Source organism: Coccinella septempunctata, chromosome 1 (genome assembly GCF_907165205.1).
Source record: "Coccinella septempunctata chromosome 1, icCocSept1.1, whole genome shotgun sequence".
NCBI classification, from domain to species: Eukaryota; Metazoa; Arthropoda; class Insecta; order Coleoptera; family Coccinellidae; genus Coccinella; species Coccinella septempunctata.
The window spans coordinates 11,356,063-11,374,184 of record NC_058189.1 but is presented as its reverse complement, the minus strand read 5'-3'; the positions used below and the strand labels follow the sequence as shown (position 1 = coordinate 11,374,184).

The 18,122-nt window shown below is 35.6% G+C and overlaps 4 protein-coding genes across 5 annotated transcripts; 2 read left to right on the top strand and 2 right to left on the bottom strand.

Moving 5' to 3' along the window:
• Window positions 1–679: 679 nt before the first annotated feature.
• LOC123308215 lies at window positions 680–17,016 on the top strand. Its single transcript, XM_044890792.1, has 8 exons — window positions 680–1,491; window positions 2,507–2,766; window positions 3,795–4,030; window positions 4,795–4,970; window positions 13,977–14,058; window positions 15,182–15,250; window positions 16,009–16,098; window positions 16,609–17,016. The coding sequence occupies exons 1-8, from the start codon at window positions 1,118–1,120 to the stop codon at window positions 16,684–16,686; spliced, it is 1,365 nt and encodes a 454-aa protein (XP_044746727.1). The 5' UTR covers window positions 680–1,117; the 3' UTR covers window positions 16,687–17,016.
• Window positions 4,995–7,563, bottom strand: LOC123308197. Its single transcript, XM_044890773.1, has 2 exons — window positions 5,249–7,563; window positions 4,995–5,071 (listed from the first exon to the last, which is right to left on the bottom strand). Exon 1 carries the CDS (start codon window positions 7,351–7,353, stop codon window positions 5,428–5,430), a length of 1,926 nt encoding a protein of 641 aa, XP_044746708.1. The 5' UTR covers window positions 7,354–7,563; the 3' UTR covers window positions 4,995–5,071; window positions 5,249–5,427.
• On the top strand, window positions 11,268–13,922 carry LOC123308190. Its single transcript, XM_044890765.1, has 2 exons — window positions 11,268–13,668; window positions 13,846–13,922. The coding sequence occupies exon 1, from the start codon at window positions 11,564–11,566 to the stop codon at window positions 13,487–13,489; it is 1,926 nt and encodes a 641-aa protein (XP_044746700.1). The 5' UTR covers window positions 11,268–11,563; the 3' UTR covers window positions 13,490–13,668; window positions 13,846–13,922.
• Window positions 17,007–18,007, bottom strand: LOC123308231 (deoxynucleotidyltransferase terminal-interacting protein 2). Of its 2 annotated transcripts, none has more exons than XM_044890814.1 (2): window positions 17,883–18,007; window positions 17,007–17,798 (listed from the first exon to the last, which is right to left on the bottom strand). In XM_044890814.1, the coding sequence occupies exon 2, from the start codon at window positions 17,795–17,797 to the stop codon at window positions 17,198–17,200; it is 600 nt and encodes a 199-aa protein (XP_044746749.1). In that variant the 5' UTR covers window position 17,798; window positions 17,883–18,007; the 3' UTR covers window positions 17,007–17,197. The 2 variants fall into 2 exon arrangements, with proteins under 2 accessions (XP_044746749.1, XP_044746757.1); XM_044890822.1 differs by having other exon boundaries at window positions 17,853–17,986.
• Between the last annotated feature and the right edge of the window lie 115 nt (window positions 18,008–18,122).

Sequence of the window (18,122 nt, the reverse complement as noted above, 5' to 3'; positions counted from 1 at the left end):
GCGGACTAATGAAAATTCTAGAAAAAGACAACCAGCATGCCGATGTTCAGTTTCTTTCTATCACTTCTTTTGACCGTATTTCATGCATAGATAGAAAGGGAAGGCAGTGAAGGGCGTGAAGGCACAGTCCATGTCTAAGTCTATGTGTGAGACGAAGCACAAGTGCCACCTGTGGGACGAATCATAAGTGTCACCTATGTGACGATCGATGATCAGAGAAAATTTACACCACTTGTAGAGCGGCATGTTTTACATCGATTAGGAATCATACAGGGGCGTTCGTTTTTTACTATCAGAGTGAAGGCGGATTATTTAGACGCGTGACCGTTTATCACGTGATGATTTCTTAGATTTATTAACTGAGGCGTCAGATGGCCCCCATTCATACTTACATGTCCGTATTTCTTTTAATCTCCTTTTAGGGTAGGAGAAGGCTATTTCTCGGCCCAGGAAAGAGCTATTGTAGGTTCCGTTCTTTCGAATTTAGGATGGAAAAATATCTAATTTTTTTTATCGGAGATGGAAGGCGTAAATTTTTGAGGTGGAGCCCACAGGTTGGGATGGAAAAAATACCTAATTTTTTTTTCGCGAGGGACGCAGGCCCGAGCCACAACCTGAAAAAGCGTATCTGCGGGCTTATTACAAGTTAATTTTTTTCTATTGAATATATGTGTAGAATACTACGAATTTTTACAATCGTGCTACTATCGTTCGTCTATAAGGGGAAAGCATCATGAAGATGCACCCTGTAGAAATTGCTTACGTTATATCCTTCTAGTGGCTTTTAGGCTAGCTCTCCCATTGTCTGTTATAGTGGTATTTTAATGATGATAATATTAGTGGAGTCCCCTTTGTTATATTCCCCTGTCCATTAATACTATTAGAAGAAATAGATATTATGAAGATATAAGTTAATCAATTGGTGCTTCGTTCAATTACATAATTGATATTTTGGTGCACTTACCCCCCGATGTTGTTCCAATCACCCTTTTTCCTCATAAGTTATTGATCTCCAAAGACAATTTTGTATATTTTACATAGAAAATATTTTCGCAGAGAGTATTAATATTTCTATATTAATGAATATTCAGATATAGATATTTCTTCAGGCCCAACTATGATGCCTGTACCAAAATCCAAAATAAGATATTTAACTAGAAAAGTCAACTTTCAAAATATCCAAAGAGGCCCTTTCCTAAGAAGAAATCGTATAAAATCTTTCTATAGGAAACTGACGAGACAGTACAAAAAAAATTCCTACCCTTGTCTGTGCGGAGTTTTAGGAGGTATATTGATCATGACAAGACTTATGGGTATTTTACCAGTGAGTGAGGTGGAAAAAAAAGGCCACGTTACTGCGTGTGGATTCGAGACGAAAACATTTTGGGTTGCATATTCATTTTCAATCCAGCTATTTTATTTCGTTTTTGTTTTCATTATTTATTCGTTGAGATTTTACATGGGACCTATGCATCAATTGAAATCAGAATGGTGAGTACAGTCGTTATTTCTGGACGAGTTGTTACGTTGGTGGCAATAGCAAATTTCGTCAAATACCGAAATAAAATTCAGTTTAAAACGGAACTATAATAATTAGGTAACGTATCTACATTACCCCAACAATTCATATTTAATTTTCTCTCATTTTTTCAATGTTCGCGGTATCGGAGTTTAGTCAAGTGATAAAATTACTACTGAAACCTACCAGATGGAAGTGGGGAATGTTTTAATACTTCCAAGCTCCTGGAGCCTATTGCACCAAACGACTTTTTACATTGAGTTAGGATATATTTTATCTAAAATTTGATTTGATAAATTTATATTTTGGTGCAACAGAATACTATCATTTTGACGAAGCGCTTTTCAGTTTTTTTAATTCTGAATATTTTTCTTGCAACGTAGTTGATTCGAGAAGTGAAAAATGTAATAGGCCTTTGCTAGCGTAGCTAGGATTCGTCAGTAGTGTGCCGTTTTTCATCGAGGTTATAGTTGTGTTGCTCTGATAAGGTCAAATAATAACGAGACATATGACCCATATTGGTCAGCATCTACAATCTTTTTCGATTGAATGGTCTTTCCGTCGACACCTTCAATGATGGCGAGTGGCTAGTTTGATTCGGTTAGAAATATTTATATCATATTTATATTTACTTATATATATCAGCAGATGCTGTGTATCTGAATTAATTCTTAGTATGTGAACTTTGAACATATAAACGGCATTAACTTTTATAGCGTGATTTTCGATATGAAAATCTTTCAAAAGACGAATTTCCTAGCAGACTCTCCGTGGTATCCGAAACGTTTACTTGATGGTATTACGAAATTTTAAAGAAAATCACGAAATTATAAAAGAAAGCTATATCCAAGCAGTATATCCAAGATTCAAGAATAAAATATCAACCTTCAAAATTCCATAGCCTACTTGATGACAATTTTTTTTTTGAGCGCGTCATATGTGCGAACTTTGTAAATACAAATAATGTTGAATTTTTTTAAATTTTAGGTATGTTATGACTTTTGGTTACCTTGTAACAGATTTTGAGATTATAATTACTTTGTTCATGGGAACTCTTGCTTCTAAAAGAATGTGTGAGAATTTGAGGGTACTGTCAAAAATGCAAGGATCTGTAGGGGAGACAAGAACGTTCAAAAAATATTTGAAAATGGTTGTTATTACTTGCCTAATAGGCTTTGCTTTTCTTATTCTTTCACACATACACGTGGCCATACTGAGGAGCAAGAAGTCGAAGATTACTTTATTAGGTAGGTTGATAACTTTTTATTATACATATACAGGGTGTCCCAATGAAAAAAGCCACCGCCGCGATATTTCTCATATTATAATGATTAGCGAAATTTAATGTGGTACGTTCATTGATGTTTGTAAGGATTCCTAGACAATATTACATATTTTGAGGTACTCAAAAGTCTCAACAAGAGGGCGCTACATCCCCAAGAATTTGAATAGAGATATTTATAGTGACACCTAATTTCGAGGGCCTTCGAATTTGTATAACTCGACTTTCTCAGGTCAGTATATTGTTTGACAGAAAATCAGATATACGCTTCTGATCGTCTGATTTTATTATTGGGACACTCTGTATATTCAGCGAATCAGGAAATGTCGATGAGTTTTCCGTAGGACTCAAGTTTGACAAACGCCTGTTTGGCTTCCTTAATGTATCTATTGTATTGAACCAACAATAAAGAGGAAGAATTCAATATTTATCAATCTGAATTATTGAAAGTAGCCAAAAATTTGAATAGGTATACTTAATTAATTGTTATAATGGTATTTATATTTCGTCTTTCGTCGCTGCCCCAACAGTGATAGAAGCCAGGTACGGCATATTCGAAAATGCCGTATCTCCATTAGCACCGATATACGGACCAATGTTTTGTGATATTATAGTTTTGCCGTTGATTCACAAATTAATACCCGAATTTTATGTATTAATTTAGAGTTGATCTAGAATTATGTTCTCAATTTTTGTGATGAAAAAGCCAATAACTCTAAAAAATTATATGTCACCTTAGGACTATTTCATTTGTGGTTTCCTAGTATGAAATTTCATAAAATGATGAGTGATTATAAAAAGTATGTGCGGAGTTTTTTGACGAAAATGAAGGACAATATAGAAATAATGGCTGAACCTTCCCTGCTAAGTCCTATTTAAATTATTTCTCGCCCCAATGGCTCAAGTTCAAGTATACGTAATAATTAATAATTATTAGCAATGTTTGAGTTAATTGATTCATTAATTGTGGTGATGGAAAGTATTTCTTTGCAGACAGTCCGTTTCTAGTAATGGTGAGAGGTTGCATGTTTTTCTACACATCAGTTGAAGTTATAATCGTTTTCATATTCTGCTTTTTGATTACACTCAAATATAAATATTTGGCTACAATGACATCAAGAACTATGGAAAATTTATACATACAATCCGGAGGAAAAAGCTATCATTCGTTAATAAAGTATACCGATGCAATCGCACTTACCATAGCCAAAAGCGAAAACATACCTAAAGTAAGTTTTGATATTTATTCTCTATTATTATATGCCTATAAATATATGAGCCTACTCAATCAACTCACAAGTTCCGCCATTATATGTATTAAAATAGCTCTCATTCACAAAAGGGTTTTTTCACTGACTGAGAGCCGTTTGCCACTATACTGAATTGAGTGTTCTTGTTGTGAATGAATCGATGATTGATATTTCATTGTGAAGAGTATTTTCACAAGAGCGTCATGTTCTAATGATGTGATGAGGTAATGAAACCGTTGACATTCAAATATTATGATTGATTTCGGAACATTAGACTGTTTTCGGTATAAAATATAGTTTATACTAGAGATGCCACGAAATATAATTTTGCCGAATACCGGATATGTTCTCGGCCGAAGTAACAAATGTAGCGGCATCTAAGCGTTGGCCATATTTGTGTCATAACGTTAATTTGTTGATTGTTATATCAAATTTGGTTTCTTATTAATGTGTAATGGGATTATCTCAAAAATATCACAGTTGGATCCAGAAAAGCTTACGAAATAGCATCGTTGAGTAAAATATCACCCCTCAAGATTTGGAAATTTATAGTGCAATCAGATTTGTTTGCTGAATATGAAACGTTGGAATTTCATGTATTGAGTCATGAGATGATTGTTTCTGTGTTCAGACACAACACTGCGGTGTTGTTCCTCTGCGATTTCATTTAATCATACTTTGATTTATAAATGCATACTTTGATTTACATTTTCCACCATAATAAAATGAGATACCTATTTTAGCTCAATCAGCTTGAAACATTTTATCAACGCCTTACAACTACAGTTGACGAAGTCAATACTACTGTGGGTCTATCAATACTTGTAGCAGTAACCTCCAGTCTATACTCAACCATGTATTATTTGTATCGTTTTTCCACGGCATCCGATAATGGGATTAACATCAATACAAACGAAAGGTTGCATTATGAAGAAGAACACAATTTTCAGTCTTAGGAACACTTTATTTACAATTTATTCACGCAGCAACGTTTCGAGAAAAATTCTTCTCTTCTTCAGGCTGAAATTACAAGAATGGTATGAACAAAATAGATCTAAATACCAGGACAATCCAGAAACTAAATTCAAGAACAGAGCAACAAAACAATGCAACTACAGTTTACGAACAACAACAGTGGAACAACAAAGACTAAGAACAATGACAAAAAACTATCAGAGGAAAAATCCACCAACTCACCTTATGAATAATGAATTAAAAATCGTCTGAAAAATTCAAACTCGTAAAATCATTCGAAAAAAGCAGGTTCATCTCGGGGTCTCAAATTAACGTGACGTACAGGTAGGTATGGACGCATTGATATGAATGAAACAAGAACATCGCACATACGCGGTCGGAATGCGTGCACTCGAGAAAAACTATTTATTTATTTCCTTTATCAAATTCGAATACGCAATACTGAGTGAACCAATATCAGATCTCGAGTTCACAGAATTGGGGTGTTTTCTTATAAGCAACATCTCTTTGAAACTACGCTTGAACCAATTGGTCTCCTTGGTTAGAATCTTCGCATTTTCAAAATCAAAAAGATGTCCCTCATTCTTAGCATGTTGGGAAAGTGCGGTTGCCTCAGATTGTCTTTTACAATCTAACTGATGTTGCCTCAATCTGGATCCGAAATATTGACACGTTTGTCCAACATAAATAGCATCACAATTCGAACAACCAACCCCATACACCAAACCGGATTGTCTCATTGGGGGATCAATATCTTTCAAACGGGAAAATAGGCTCTTAACAGTTTTTTTATAATATGATACCACAATAGTAGATGTTCCCTTCATCAATCTAATCAACATCTGACTCAATTTGGGAATGTAGACTAATTTGTAATATCTGAAAATCTCTTTATCGGAACCATTATCAGTCGAAGGTATACTAGTTGAGTATTTCGAACCATAAAAAATTTTATTAACTAAAGTTTTAGGATAACCATTTTGACATAAAATGGTCGCTTGCTGTTTAAAATTCTTCGGATGAAATGATGTATCAGACAAACTAAGAATCTTCTGTTTGATACCCCTGACGACAGCAATTTTTTGCGATGTTGAATGCAGAGAATTGAAATGCAATGTACGGTGGGATGCCATGGGTTTAGAATATAGGTCAGTTTTTATACCACCACTATCCCTTATCAACAATAGGTCCAAGAATGGAATTTTACCATCTATTTCCATCTCATGTGTGAACTGGAGATTCTCATGGAAGCTGTTGAAAATCCTCAATACCTCCTCTAATCTACTCATGGGCACCGACATAATTATATCATCAACGTAAACAAAGACAAACGGTATATGAAAGTTCAAAACAGACAGAACGAATGCGATCAAGTGATTCATAACTAATTCCGCCAAAATTGGTGAGGCTGGGTTGCCCATAGCTGTGCCCCTCACTTGTGCGTAAAATCTTTTATTATATTGAAAAAAGCTGTTATCAAAAATGAATTTAATAATATTCAACAACACATCAAGTGGAACATTAACACAGCTCTCATAAACAGCCCAGTTATCTTTTATTAATCGTTCTACTAAATCTTGTGGTATATTAGTGAATAGGGATTTTACATCCACACTTATGAGAACATAATCATCAGGTATATTAGTTATGCCATTAATCTTATTGATGAGGTCATATGAATTCCTGATGGAAAACGGAAACAAGTGCTTTATCCTACTCAACACTGTACACAAGAACTTCGAGATGTTATAAGTTGGTGAATTACAACAAGAAACCACCGGTCTAAGTGGATTTCCTGTCTTGTGTATTTTAACCAGGCCATAAATCTTCGGCGGAACGGAATTATATTTCCTCAGTCTCTTACCCTCAATCTCAGAAACCAACGAAAAATCTTCCAATTGTCTGATCAACTTATTAGACTTAACTTGAACTCCAATCGTTGGATCAGCCTTCAATTGCTTATAAGTTTCACTATCCGACAAAAGATCTAACAACTTACGATCATAATCGCTCTTATTAATCACCACAGTCTTATTTCCCTTATCCGAATTCACCACGTAAATATCGGGGTTGGCCTCAAGAAATGCTTTAGTTTTCCGAAACAAAAACAGAAGGTATTTATGGAATGGATCCAGAGAAGCACCGTTTGTTAATCTTTTATAAAAACCACAGGCCAAACCACAAAGCGATGCTCGCAAGCCATTCTTCATATCGACATCCAAATGATCTTGCCCAAGAATGAAGCCCTCAATATCAGACATCAAATCTAACCACGGAAAATCACTCTTACTATAAGGAATGGAAAACTTGGGGCCTAATGACAACATTTTTACAACAAAATCCGGGAGATATCTATCAGTTAGGTTAGTTAGCCAACTTGATTGAGTAGCTATTTGTGGAGTCACCGAGAGTTTGGTGAGTTGGTGAAACTTTCTCACATTACAATCTCTAATACGCTCAAATATCGACCTGAAATATCTATCTTGATGTTTACAAAAATTATTTACTATGTCTACAGAAACTGTATTACTAACACAATTTTTTATGATATGAAATATTATCCTTCAGTTTTTTAATCTTCCAATTGACAATTTTAATCTCAAGATTAAGAATATCATGTCTCAGTTTACTTACTATTCTAGACACTCTACTGTAATAAGGATGTTTCTCTTGAAATAGGGAATAAACACACTTTACTTCGTTGACTATATGTTTGGGATATATACCACTCTTTCTGCACCTCAGTAAGAAAATTCTGTTGTTGATGGATCGTGCCAACCTTTTGTTATCCTTGGACCACTCCTTGAAATGAAGAACCATATTCATACCATATATCGTCATGATCTGATTGAAGAACCCCATGTCGAGGAATATATGACCAATATATAATATATATGTAAGGTGTATCGTTCCAAAATAATTGAAGAACACAATTTTCAGTCTTAGGAACACTTTATTTACAATTTATTCACGCAGCAACGTTTCGAGAAAAATTCTTCTCTTCTTCAGGCTGAAATTACAAGAATGGTATGAACAAAATAGATCTAAATACCAGGACAATCCAGAAACTAAATTCAAGAACAGAGCAACAAAACAATGCAACTACAGTTTACGAACAACAACAGTGGAACAACAAAGACTAAGAACAATGACAAAAAACTATCAGAGGAAAAATCCACCAACTCACCTTATGAATAATGAATTAAAAATCGTCTGAAAAATTCAAACTCGTAAAATCATTCGAAAAATGCTATTGTCTTCGTCTTGGTTTCTATCTGGGGGGGATTGAATCGGATACCGTTTCATGTTGGATGGCGCTGTGGGTAAATAAATAATACCCACTAGAACATAACAACATTGAATAAAGTTCCATCAATTCCAAACGTTCTCCACCGTGGAAAAATGCTATGTTGCTCTGATGAGGCCAAATGAGGCCGAAACCATGGTCAGCATCTGCTTTTCTTCGGTGGAGCGTACTCCAATTGGGGGCCTTGACGATGACAAATTGGCTAGCTCAATTCAGATCGTAACACTTGTCGATATTCATATCGTCGGGTGGTATGCATCTGAATTTATCCTCATTATTTCATTTATTGCCTCCCTGTTTAGGCGTGATCACTTTCTTCATTATTGTATCGCCGGCATCGTACTCTGTCGATAACCGAGCGCGTCTCAGACTTCCCATCACACGTCCGACGTTCGCAAGGCGAACCGGCGTACTGAATTAGGGAAAATATGGGACATATGCTATTGTCTTCGTCTTGGTTTCTATCTGGGGGGGATTGAATCGGATACCGTTTCATGTTGGATGGCGCTGTGGGTAAATAAATAATACCCACTAGAACATAACAACATTGAATAAAGTTCCATCAATTCCAAACGTTCTCCACCGTGGAAAAATGCTATGTTGCTCTGATGAGGCCAAATGAGGCCGAAACCATGGTCAGCATCTGCTTTTCTTCGGTGGAGCGTACTCCAATTGGGGGCCTTGACGATGACAAATTGGCTAGCTCAATTCAGATCGTAACACTTGTCGATATTCATATCGTCGGGTGGTATGCATCTGAATTTATCCTCATTATTTCATTTATTGCCTCCCTGTTTAGGCGTGATCACTTTCTTCATTATTGTATCGCCGGCATCGTACTCTGTCGATAACCGAGCGCGTCTCAGACTTCCCATCACACGTCCGACGTTCGCAAGGCGAACCGGCGTACTGAATTAGGGAAAATATGGGACATATGCTATTGTCTTCGTCTTGGTTTCTATCTGGGGGGGATTGAATCGGATACCGTTTCATGTTGGATGGCGCTGTGGGTAAATAAATAATACCCACTAGAACATAACAACATTGAATAAAGTTCCATCAATTCCAAACGTTCTCCACCGTGGAAAAATGCTATGTTGCTCTGATGAGGCCAAATGAGGCCGAAACCATGGTCAGCATCTGCTTTTCTTCGGTGGAGCGTACTCCAATTGGGGGCCTTGACGATGACAAATTGGCTAGCTCAATTCAGATCGTAACACTTGTCGATATTCATATCGTCGGGTGGTATGCATCTGAATTTATCCTCATTATTTCATTTATTGCCTCCCTGTTTAGGCGTGATCACTTTCTTCATTATTGTATCGCCGGCATCGTACTCTGTCGATAACCGAGCGCGTCTCAGACTTCCCATCACACGTCCGACGTTCGCAAGGCGAACCGGCGTACTGAATTAGGGAAAATATGGGACATATGCTATTGTCTTCGTCTTGGTTTCTATCTGGGGGGGATTGAATCGGATACCGTTTCATGTTGGATGGCGCTGTGGGTAAATAAATAATACCCACTAGAACATAACAACATTGAATAAAGTTCCATCAATTCCAAACGTTCTCCACCGTGGAAAAATGCTATGTTGCTCTGATGAGGCCAAATGAGGCCGAAACCATGGTCAGCATCTGCTTTTCTTCGGTGGAGCGTACTCCAATTGGGGGCCTTGACGATGACAAATTGGCTAGCTCAATTCAGATCGTAACACTTGTCGATATTCATATCGTCGGGTGGTATGCATCTGAATTTATCCTCATTATTTCATTTATTGCCTCCCTGTTTAGGCGTGATCACTTTCTTCATTATTGTATCGCCGGCATCGTACTCTGTCGATAACCGAGCGCGTCTCAGACTTCCCATCACACGTCCGACGTTCGCAAGGCGAACCGGCGTACTGAATTAGGGAAAATATGGGACATATGCTATTGTCTTCGTCTTGGTTTCTATCTGGGGGGGATTGAATCGGATACCGTTTCATGTTGGATGGCGCTGTGGGTAAATAAATAATACCCACTAGAACATAACAACATTGAATAAAGTTCCATCAATTCCAAACGTTCTCCACCGTGGAAAAATGCTATGTTGCTCTGATGAGGCCAAATGAGGCCGAAACCATGGTCAGCATCTGCTTTTCTTCGGTGGAGCGTACTCCAATTGGGGGCCTTGACGATGACAAATTGGCTAGCTCAATTCAGATCGTAACACTTGTCGATATTCATATCGTCGGGTGGTATGCATCTGAATTTATCCTCATTATTTCATTTATTGCCTCCCTGTTTAGGCGTGATCACTTTCTTCATTTTTCAAACTCGATTTTACGAGTTTGAATTTTTCAGACGATTTTTAATTCATTATTCATAAGGTGAGTTGGTGGATTTTTCCTCTGATAGTTTTTTGTCATTGTTCTTAGTCTTTGTTGTTCCACTGTTGTTGTTCGTAAACTGTAGTTGCATTGTTTTGTTGCTCTGTTCTTGAATTTAGTTTCTGGATTGTCCTGGTATTTAGATCTATTTTGTTCATACCATTCTTGTAATTTCAGCCTGAAGAAGAGAAGAATTTTTCTCGAAACGTTGCTGCGTGAATAAATTGTAAATAAAGTGTTCCTAAGACTGAAAATTGTGTTCTTCAATTATTTTGGAACGATACACCTTACATATATATTATATATTGGTCATATATTCCTCGACATGGGGTTCTTCAATCAGATCATGACGATATATGGTATGAATATGGTTCTTCATTTCAAGGAGTGGTCCAAGGATAACAAAAGGTTGGCACGATCCATCAACAACAGAATTTTCTTACTGAGGTGCAGAAAGAGTGGTATATATCCCAAACATATAGTCAACGAAGTAAAGTGTGTTTATTCCCTATTTCAAGAGAAACATCCTTATTACAGTAGAGTGTCTAGAATAGTAAGTAAACTGAGACATGATATTCTTAATCTTGAGATTAAAATTGTCAATTGGAAGATTAAAAAACTGAAGGATAATATTTCATATCATAAAAATTGTGTTAGTAATACAGTTTCTGTAGACATAGTAAATAATTTTTGTAAACATCAAGATAGATATTTCAGGTCGATATTTGAGCGTATTAGAGATTGTAATGTGAGAAAGTTTCACCAACTCACCAAACTCTCGGTGACTCCACAAATAGCTACTCAATCAAGTTGGCTAACTAACCTAACTGATAGATATCTCCCGGATTTTGTTGTAAAAATGTTGTCATTAGGCCCCAAGTTTTCCATTCCTTATAGTAAGAGTGATTTTCCGTGGTTAGATTTGATGTCTGATATTGAGGGCTTCATTCTTGGGCAAGATCATTTGGATGTCGATATGAAGAATGGCTTGCGAGCATCGCTTTGTGGTTTGGCCTGTGGTTTTTATAAAAGATTAACAAACGGTGCTTCTCTGGATCCATTCCATAAATACCTTCTGTTTTTGTTTCGGAAAACTAAAGCATTTCTTGAGGCCAACCCCGATATTTACGTGGTGAATTCGGATAAGGGAAATAAGACTGTGGTGATTAATAAGAGCGATTATGATCGTAAGTTGTTAGATCTTTTGTCGGATAGTGAAACTTATAAGCAATTGAAGGCTGATCCAACGATTGGAGTTCAAGTTAAGTCTAATAAGTTGATCAGACAATTGGAAGATTTTTCGTTGGTTTCTGAGATTGAGGGTAAGAGACTGAGGAAATATAATTCCGTTCCGCCGAAGATTTATGGCCTGGTTAAAATACACAAGACAGGAAATCCACTTAGACCGGTGGTTTCTTGTTGTAATTCACCAACTTATAACATCTCGAAGTTCTTGTGTACAGTGTTGAGTAGGATAAAGCACTTGTTTCCGTTTTCCATCAGGAATTCATATGACCTCATCAATAAGATTAATGGCATAACTAATATACCTGATGATTATGTTCTCATAAGTGTGGATGTAAAATCCCTATTCACTAATATACCACAAGATTTAGTAGAACGATTAATAAAAGATAACTGGGCTGTTTATGAGAGCTGTGTTAATGTTCCACTTGATGTGTTGTTGAATATTATTAAATTCATTTTTGATAACAGCTTTTTTCAATATAATAAAAGATTTTACGCACAAGTGAGGGGCACAGCTATGGGCAACCCAGCCTCACCAATTTTGGCGGAATTAGTTATGAATCACTTGATCGCATTCGTTCTGTCTGTTTTGAACTTTCATATACCGTTTGTCTTTGTTTACGTTGATGATATAATTATGTCGGTGCCCATGAGTAGATTAGAGGAGGTATTGAGGATTTTCAACAGCTTCCATGAGAATCTCCAGTTCACACATGAGATGGAAATAGATGGTAAAATTCCATTCTTGGACCTATTGTTGATAAGGGATAGTGGTGGTATAAAAACTGACCTATATTCTAAACCCATGGCATCCCACCGTACATTGCATTTCAATTCTCTGCATTCAACATCGCAAAAAATTGCTGTCGTCAGGGGTATCAAACAGAAGATTCTTAGTTTGTCTGATACATCATTTCATCCGAAGAATTTTAAACAGCAAGCGACCATTTTATGTCAAAATGGTTATCCTAAAACTTTAGTTAATAAAATTTTTTATGGTTCGAAATACTCAACTAGTATACCTTCGACTGATAATGGTTCCGATAAAGAGATTTTCAGATATTACAAATTAGTCTACATTCCCAAATTGAGTCAGATGTTGATTAGATTGATGAAGGGAACATCTACTATTGTGGTATCATATTATAAAAAAACTGTTAAGAGCCTATTTTCCCGTTTGAAAGATATTGATCCCCCAATGAGACAATCCGGTTTGGTGTATGGGGTTGGTTGTTCGAATTGTGATGCTATTTATGTTGGACAAACGTGTCAATATTTCGGATCCAGATTGAGGCAACATCAGTTAGATTGTAAAAGACAATCTGAGGCAACCGCACTTTCCCAACATGCTAAGAATGAGGGACATCTTTTTGATTTTGAAAATGCGAAGATTCTAACCAAGGAGACCAATTGGTTCAAGCGTAGTTTCAAAGAGATGTTGCTTATAAGAAAACACCCCAATTCTGTGAACTCGAGATCTGATATTGGTTCACTCAGTATTGCGTATTCGAATTTGATAAAGGAAATAAATAAATAGTTTTTCTCGAGTGCACGCATTCCGACCGCGTATGTGCGATGTTCTTGTTTCATTCATATCAATGCGTCCATACCTACCTGTACGTCACGTTAATTTGAGACCCCGAGATGAACCTGCTTTTTTCGAATGATTTTACGAGTTTGAATTTTTCAGACGATTTTTAATTCATTATTCATAAGGTGAGTTGGTGGATTTTTCCTCTGATAGTTTTTTGTCATTGTTCTTAGTCTTTGTTGTTCCACTGTTGTTGTTCGTAAACTGTAGTTGCATTGTTTTGTTGCTCTGTTCTTGAATTTAGTTTCTGGATTGTCCTGGTATTTAGATCTATTTTGTTCATACCATTCTTGTAATTTCAGCCTGAAGAAGAGAAGAATTTTTCTCGAAACGTTGCTGCGTGAATAAATTGTAAATAAAGTGTTCCTAAGACTGAAAATTGTGTTCTTCAATTATTTTGGAACGATACACCTTACATATATATTATATATTGGTTGCATTATGTTATTGGATTATTTGGTAAATCTGGTAAAATGTTCGGTTATATGGTTATGGGTAATTTACTTCTAAAAGCAGTAAGTTGATTTACGCAGCTGATATTTTTCGCATATATATGAATATATACAGAGTGCGAAAATTCTAGTCCGAACATAGGGAACGACACAGAAGAGGACTGTAGTAATGCAATCGCCTAGTGCAAGAATAATTTCATTGAAAGTGATTAGTCGTTGATTTAAGTATACTTCCAGAGACAACCTGCATACTCTGTATACTTAAATCAACGGATTAGTTATCGAATGTTCATATTGACTACACTTGTCATTAGAGTGGGAACTGCGAATATCTCATCAACCCATGTTTCGCGTAAAATTTTCGTATCTGTATATAGGGTTTTTTTATAAGGATTTATTTCGACTTAAATGACTCCCAATGTATGTACTCTAATACCCATTATTCATACGACTTTGAATTGAAAAACAAATGTATATATAGGGGGTGAGTCTTTGACTAATAACAGTAGATTCTTGAGGTCAAAAAAGAAACACTTTTTCTATAACATTTTTTCCGATTCGGCCCTGATAAAAAGATATAGCCATCTTAAGTTTTCATAATGGGCTGTGTCACTCCTGGAAAAACAAAATTACCTTCAGAATAACGAGCTAAATCTATGACACTACACATCTGTGGATCCTTAAAACAGAGTTGCATTCAGCCAAAGTAGGTACCCAATTTTCCGAATTTCACAGATATTTTTTATTTTTGAATATCAGATTGCTCGAAAACGGCGCATTTTATACGAGAAAATATAAAAAATACTTTTATTTTACAAAACGTTCAAATATTCATTAGATAGCGTTAAACTTAGTTTCAAGAGTTGAGTTCATTGATTTTTGGTATTTTTATGGTATGTAATGGTCATAAGAAAACTGGAAGACGTGGGAGATATCTTGTGTTCGAAAAAGATTGATCAAATTAATGAAAAACTATATTCCGAAATTCATTTCATTCGATAAAACCGTTTGTGAGATAGAACTGAAAATAAATTTTTTTTATGGTTTTTCAACAGGCTGTATATTTTAAACCGAGCCGATTCGGAAAAAAAATGACATAGCAAAAAAGTGTTTCTTTTGATCTCAAGAATCTTCTTTGAACTATTGGTACGATTCAAAGACTCACCCTGTATATATTTTATTTCAGTCACGACAACCCTTGGAAGTTTTAAGGAATTCGCGGATAGTAAACCTTCCTAATGGAATACAGCAACAGGTCAGTTAGTATATATTTATTGTATTAAGGGTTAACTTCTTTCGAGTATCTGCACATAATGTTTTCTCTTGGAACTGCGTCAATTAATAACGAGCGCAACAAACTTTTGGGTAACTCGGTCTGGAAGAAAATTCGACGAAAAGAAGGTGTGTGTCGTCGTTGGACCTCCATAAGGAATGCAGACATGACAACACCGAGATAACCTTGTATTTTCGGTGTTGTTGGGCAGTCCTAAATTTTACATTTGACCGCTTAAGGACCAAAGATAAGCTGAGTGAGTTAGCACTAATCTTTGCTGCCGCCCTCTCCCTTCTCCCCACATCGAAAACTGATATGAGCAATCCTAAAAAGAGAATATGCATGCTTAATATGCTATCTCTAGTATGAAATACCAAAACGGTAATGCAGAAGTGGATGAAACAAATAATCAGAACATCTTGCATTTTTCCAAATTAAAAAAAAAACTATAAAATTTGGCCGCTCTAGACACATGCCCATTGGGTGAATGCTCCTTCATTCATAGAGGTACTGCTACACAAGCTTAAAAGTATAGCAGGAAAGCATGCTATTTTCTTGATATCTAGTAGCATCTGTGTATCGATAAGAGTAGTATGCGATTTTGTCGAATGCTACCAGCATTGAACTCAATAAAGATATATGTTAATGATTTAGAATTTATCAAATTCAGAAAAAAGTTGATGATACCTGAGTGGTATTTGCTTATTGAACTTAATTTTTTTCTGAATTACGCATTTAAGGTACAGTCTTTGATGCTCCAATGGTTTGAGAGTAAAGGCTACTTATCAGCTGGAGGCATTGTTAGAGTTGGACCCTGGCTACTCGCTCCAGTAAGTAGGAGAGAATTTTTCCTTTTTGCAATGCTCCATATGGAATGATGAAAAGTATCGAAATTACAATCTTAGACATTAGTAACTGAATGAGAGAAGAGGAGAGACCTGATACTCTGACACATACAGTCAAAGACAATATTGTAGTACTCCTAAATAATGTATCTTGAAACTTATCCCCAATTTCTCCAAATACTTTACTCTTGATAATCCTTTAGACCTTTAGTAACATCGCAGTGGGCTTTGATCATTTTTTAGGCTTCAATAATTTGGAGGGTTTTAGAAACAGCAGGTTCACGAAATTTAAATTTTAAGATTTGAGGATGCAATGATTAGAATTAGTATTGAGCAGCAATGAATAATTCAAAGCCCACTGCGATGTTATAATAATTTATATAGACCCTGTTATATTCCGATATGATATTATTTCAACTTGTTAACAAGCTTTTGCTTGCCTAATAATTTTTAGTAGTGATCATTTACCAATTTGTTTTATGATTTATTTTCCAGATACTGGGAAATGTCATCACTTATTTACTGGTAGCTCTGCAATTCAACCAAAGTCTTGCTGAGGAATATGATATCTAACCGAGAAAGACTCTGATATCTGTTTCCACTAACTTAATTTTTAAGAAAAAATCTCAGTAGATTCTTGCATCCAAAACGCTAACTTGACACTTTTATCAGATTTGAAAGATAACCAGAAATAAGGGTAGAAACTAAGTGTTCTGCTCAAATGCAGATACAATAATAGCCTTCAAAGTTCCACAGCCTACCCTGCTTGATAATGAATTTAATTGAATGTATGTTTTATGGTGTTTTTTCTATGTCTAATATCTATTTTATGTATATGTAGTCTAAGGTATTATTTTACTTAGTGTACCTACTATTAAAAAATAAAACCAAACTTTATACTCATGTGTTTTAATTTTTTCTTGATTCACGTTCCAATATATTTTGTCTTCAGTTATCAGCTGTTTTGAAATCTATTTACACTCACAATTGTTATACAAAGTGGCATATTAGGAAATGTTTGATCTCCTAAATAAAAGGTAGAATATATATATCCAGATTTCTCACCTTATATATTAAGCAATTATTATTTCTTCTTCTTGTCAAACCTCTTTGCTTGTTTCCATACTCTATAATCTGTTTTTTTCTTCTCTTTGAGAATTTCTGCGTATCTACTCTTATTATATTGATGAAATTCCGCATCTGACATCAATTCTTCAACAAGGGTTTTTTTCCTATCTTTTTTGGTCAACCGATTATTATAGAAATCTAGAGGTGTATCTTCTACTTTCCCAACCTGGAAGTACTTAGGAAGTACTTTCATGTGATTTTTTTTATAGAAATGCTTGGGATCTAGCACAGAACGCATTTGCAACAATTCTAAGTCCCTTTTGACTTCTTCAGTTAATTCAGTCGCAGGTAAACCAAACCATTTATCTCCTTTAGTTTTCTCTTTCTCTTCTTTTCGTAACTTCTTCAACTTTCTCTTTGATAATGGAGGATCGATGGAAAATGTCTGTTCTTCCAAATTAGTATTTAATATTTCTGATTTTGCGAGGAGTTTATCGATTTCCGTTTTTCTGCTATTTTGCAGTAGTGGTAATATCCTTTTTTTCGGAGTTGGTTTTGTGGGTTGTTCATCTTCCTCTGTATCCGAAGTCAATCCAGTATCAATGACGAAATCCATTCTGAAAATAATATATGAATGAACAAGGGAAGGCAATCAAAAAGTAAACATTTACATGATAATAACAGATTTCCAATTAACTTACTTGCTTGGAATACAGAATCAATGATTTATATTGATAGTTCACCAGTTTCACCCCAAAAATGTAATATTTTTTCACCTTACTTACTGAAATTTGAGGTTAAATCAAAAATCAAAAATCCTCTTTGGTTAAATCATAGAGTGTAATGTTTACATGCCCATAGAAAAAATATTGTACATTTTTGTGCTCTATGACAAAAACCACAGAACACCATAAAAAGTTTTTGCCAAAAACAGTCCAGTT

Excerpts from the sequence above, each read along its gene's own strand:
- LOC123308197 (XM_044890773.1), bottom strand. The coding sequence starts at position 7,353 with ATGTTGTCATTAGGCCCCAAGTTTTCCATTCCTTATAGTAAGAGTGAT.
- LOC123308215 (XM_044890792.1), top strand. The coding sequence starts at position 1,118 with ATGATGCCTGTACCAAAATCCAAAATAAGATATTTAACTAGAAAAGTC. Across the intron at positions 4,031-4,794 it reads AAAGCGAAAACATACCTAAA|CTCAATCAGCTTGAAACATT; the intron begins GTAAGTTTTGAT and ends TACCTATTTTAG. Across the intron at positions 14,059-15,181 it reads GTAATTTACTTCTAAAAGCA|TCACGACAACCCTTGGAAGT; the intron begins GTAAGTTGATTT and ends ATTTTATTTCAG.
- LOC123308190 (XM_044890765.1), top strand. The coding sequence starts at position 11,564 with ATGTTGTCATTAGGCCCCAAGTTTTCCATTCCTTATAGTAAGAGTGAT.
- LOC123308231 (XM_044890814.1), bottom strand. The coding sequence starts at position 17,797 with ATGGATTTCGTCATTGATACTGGATTGACTTCGGATACAGAGGAAGAT.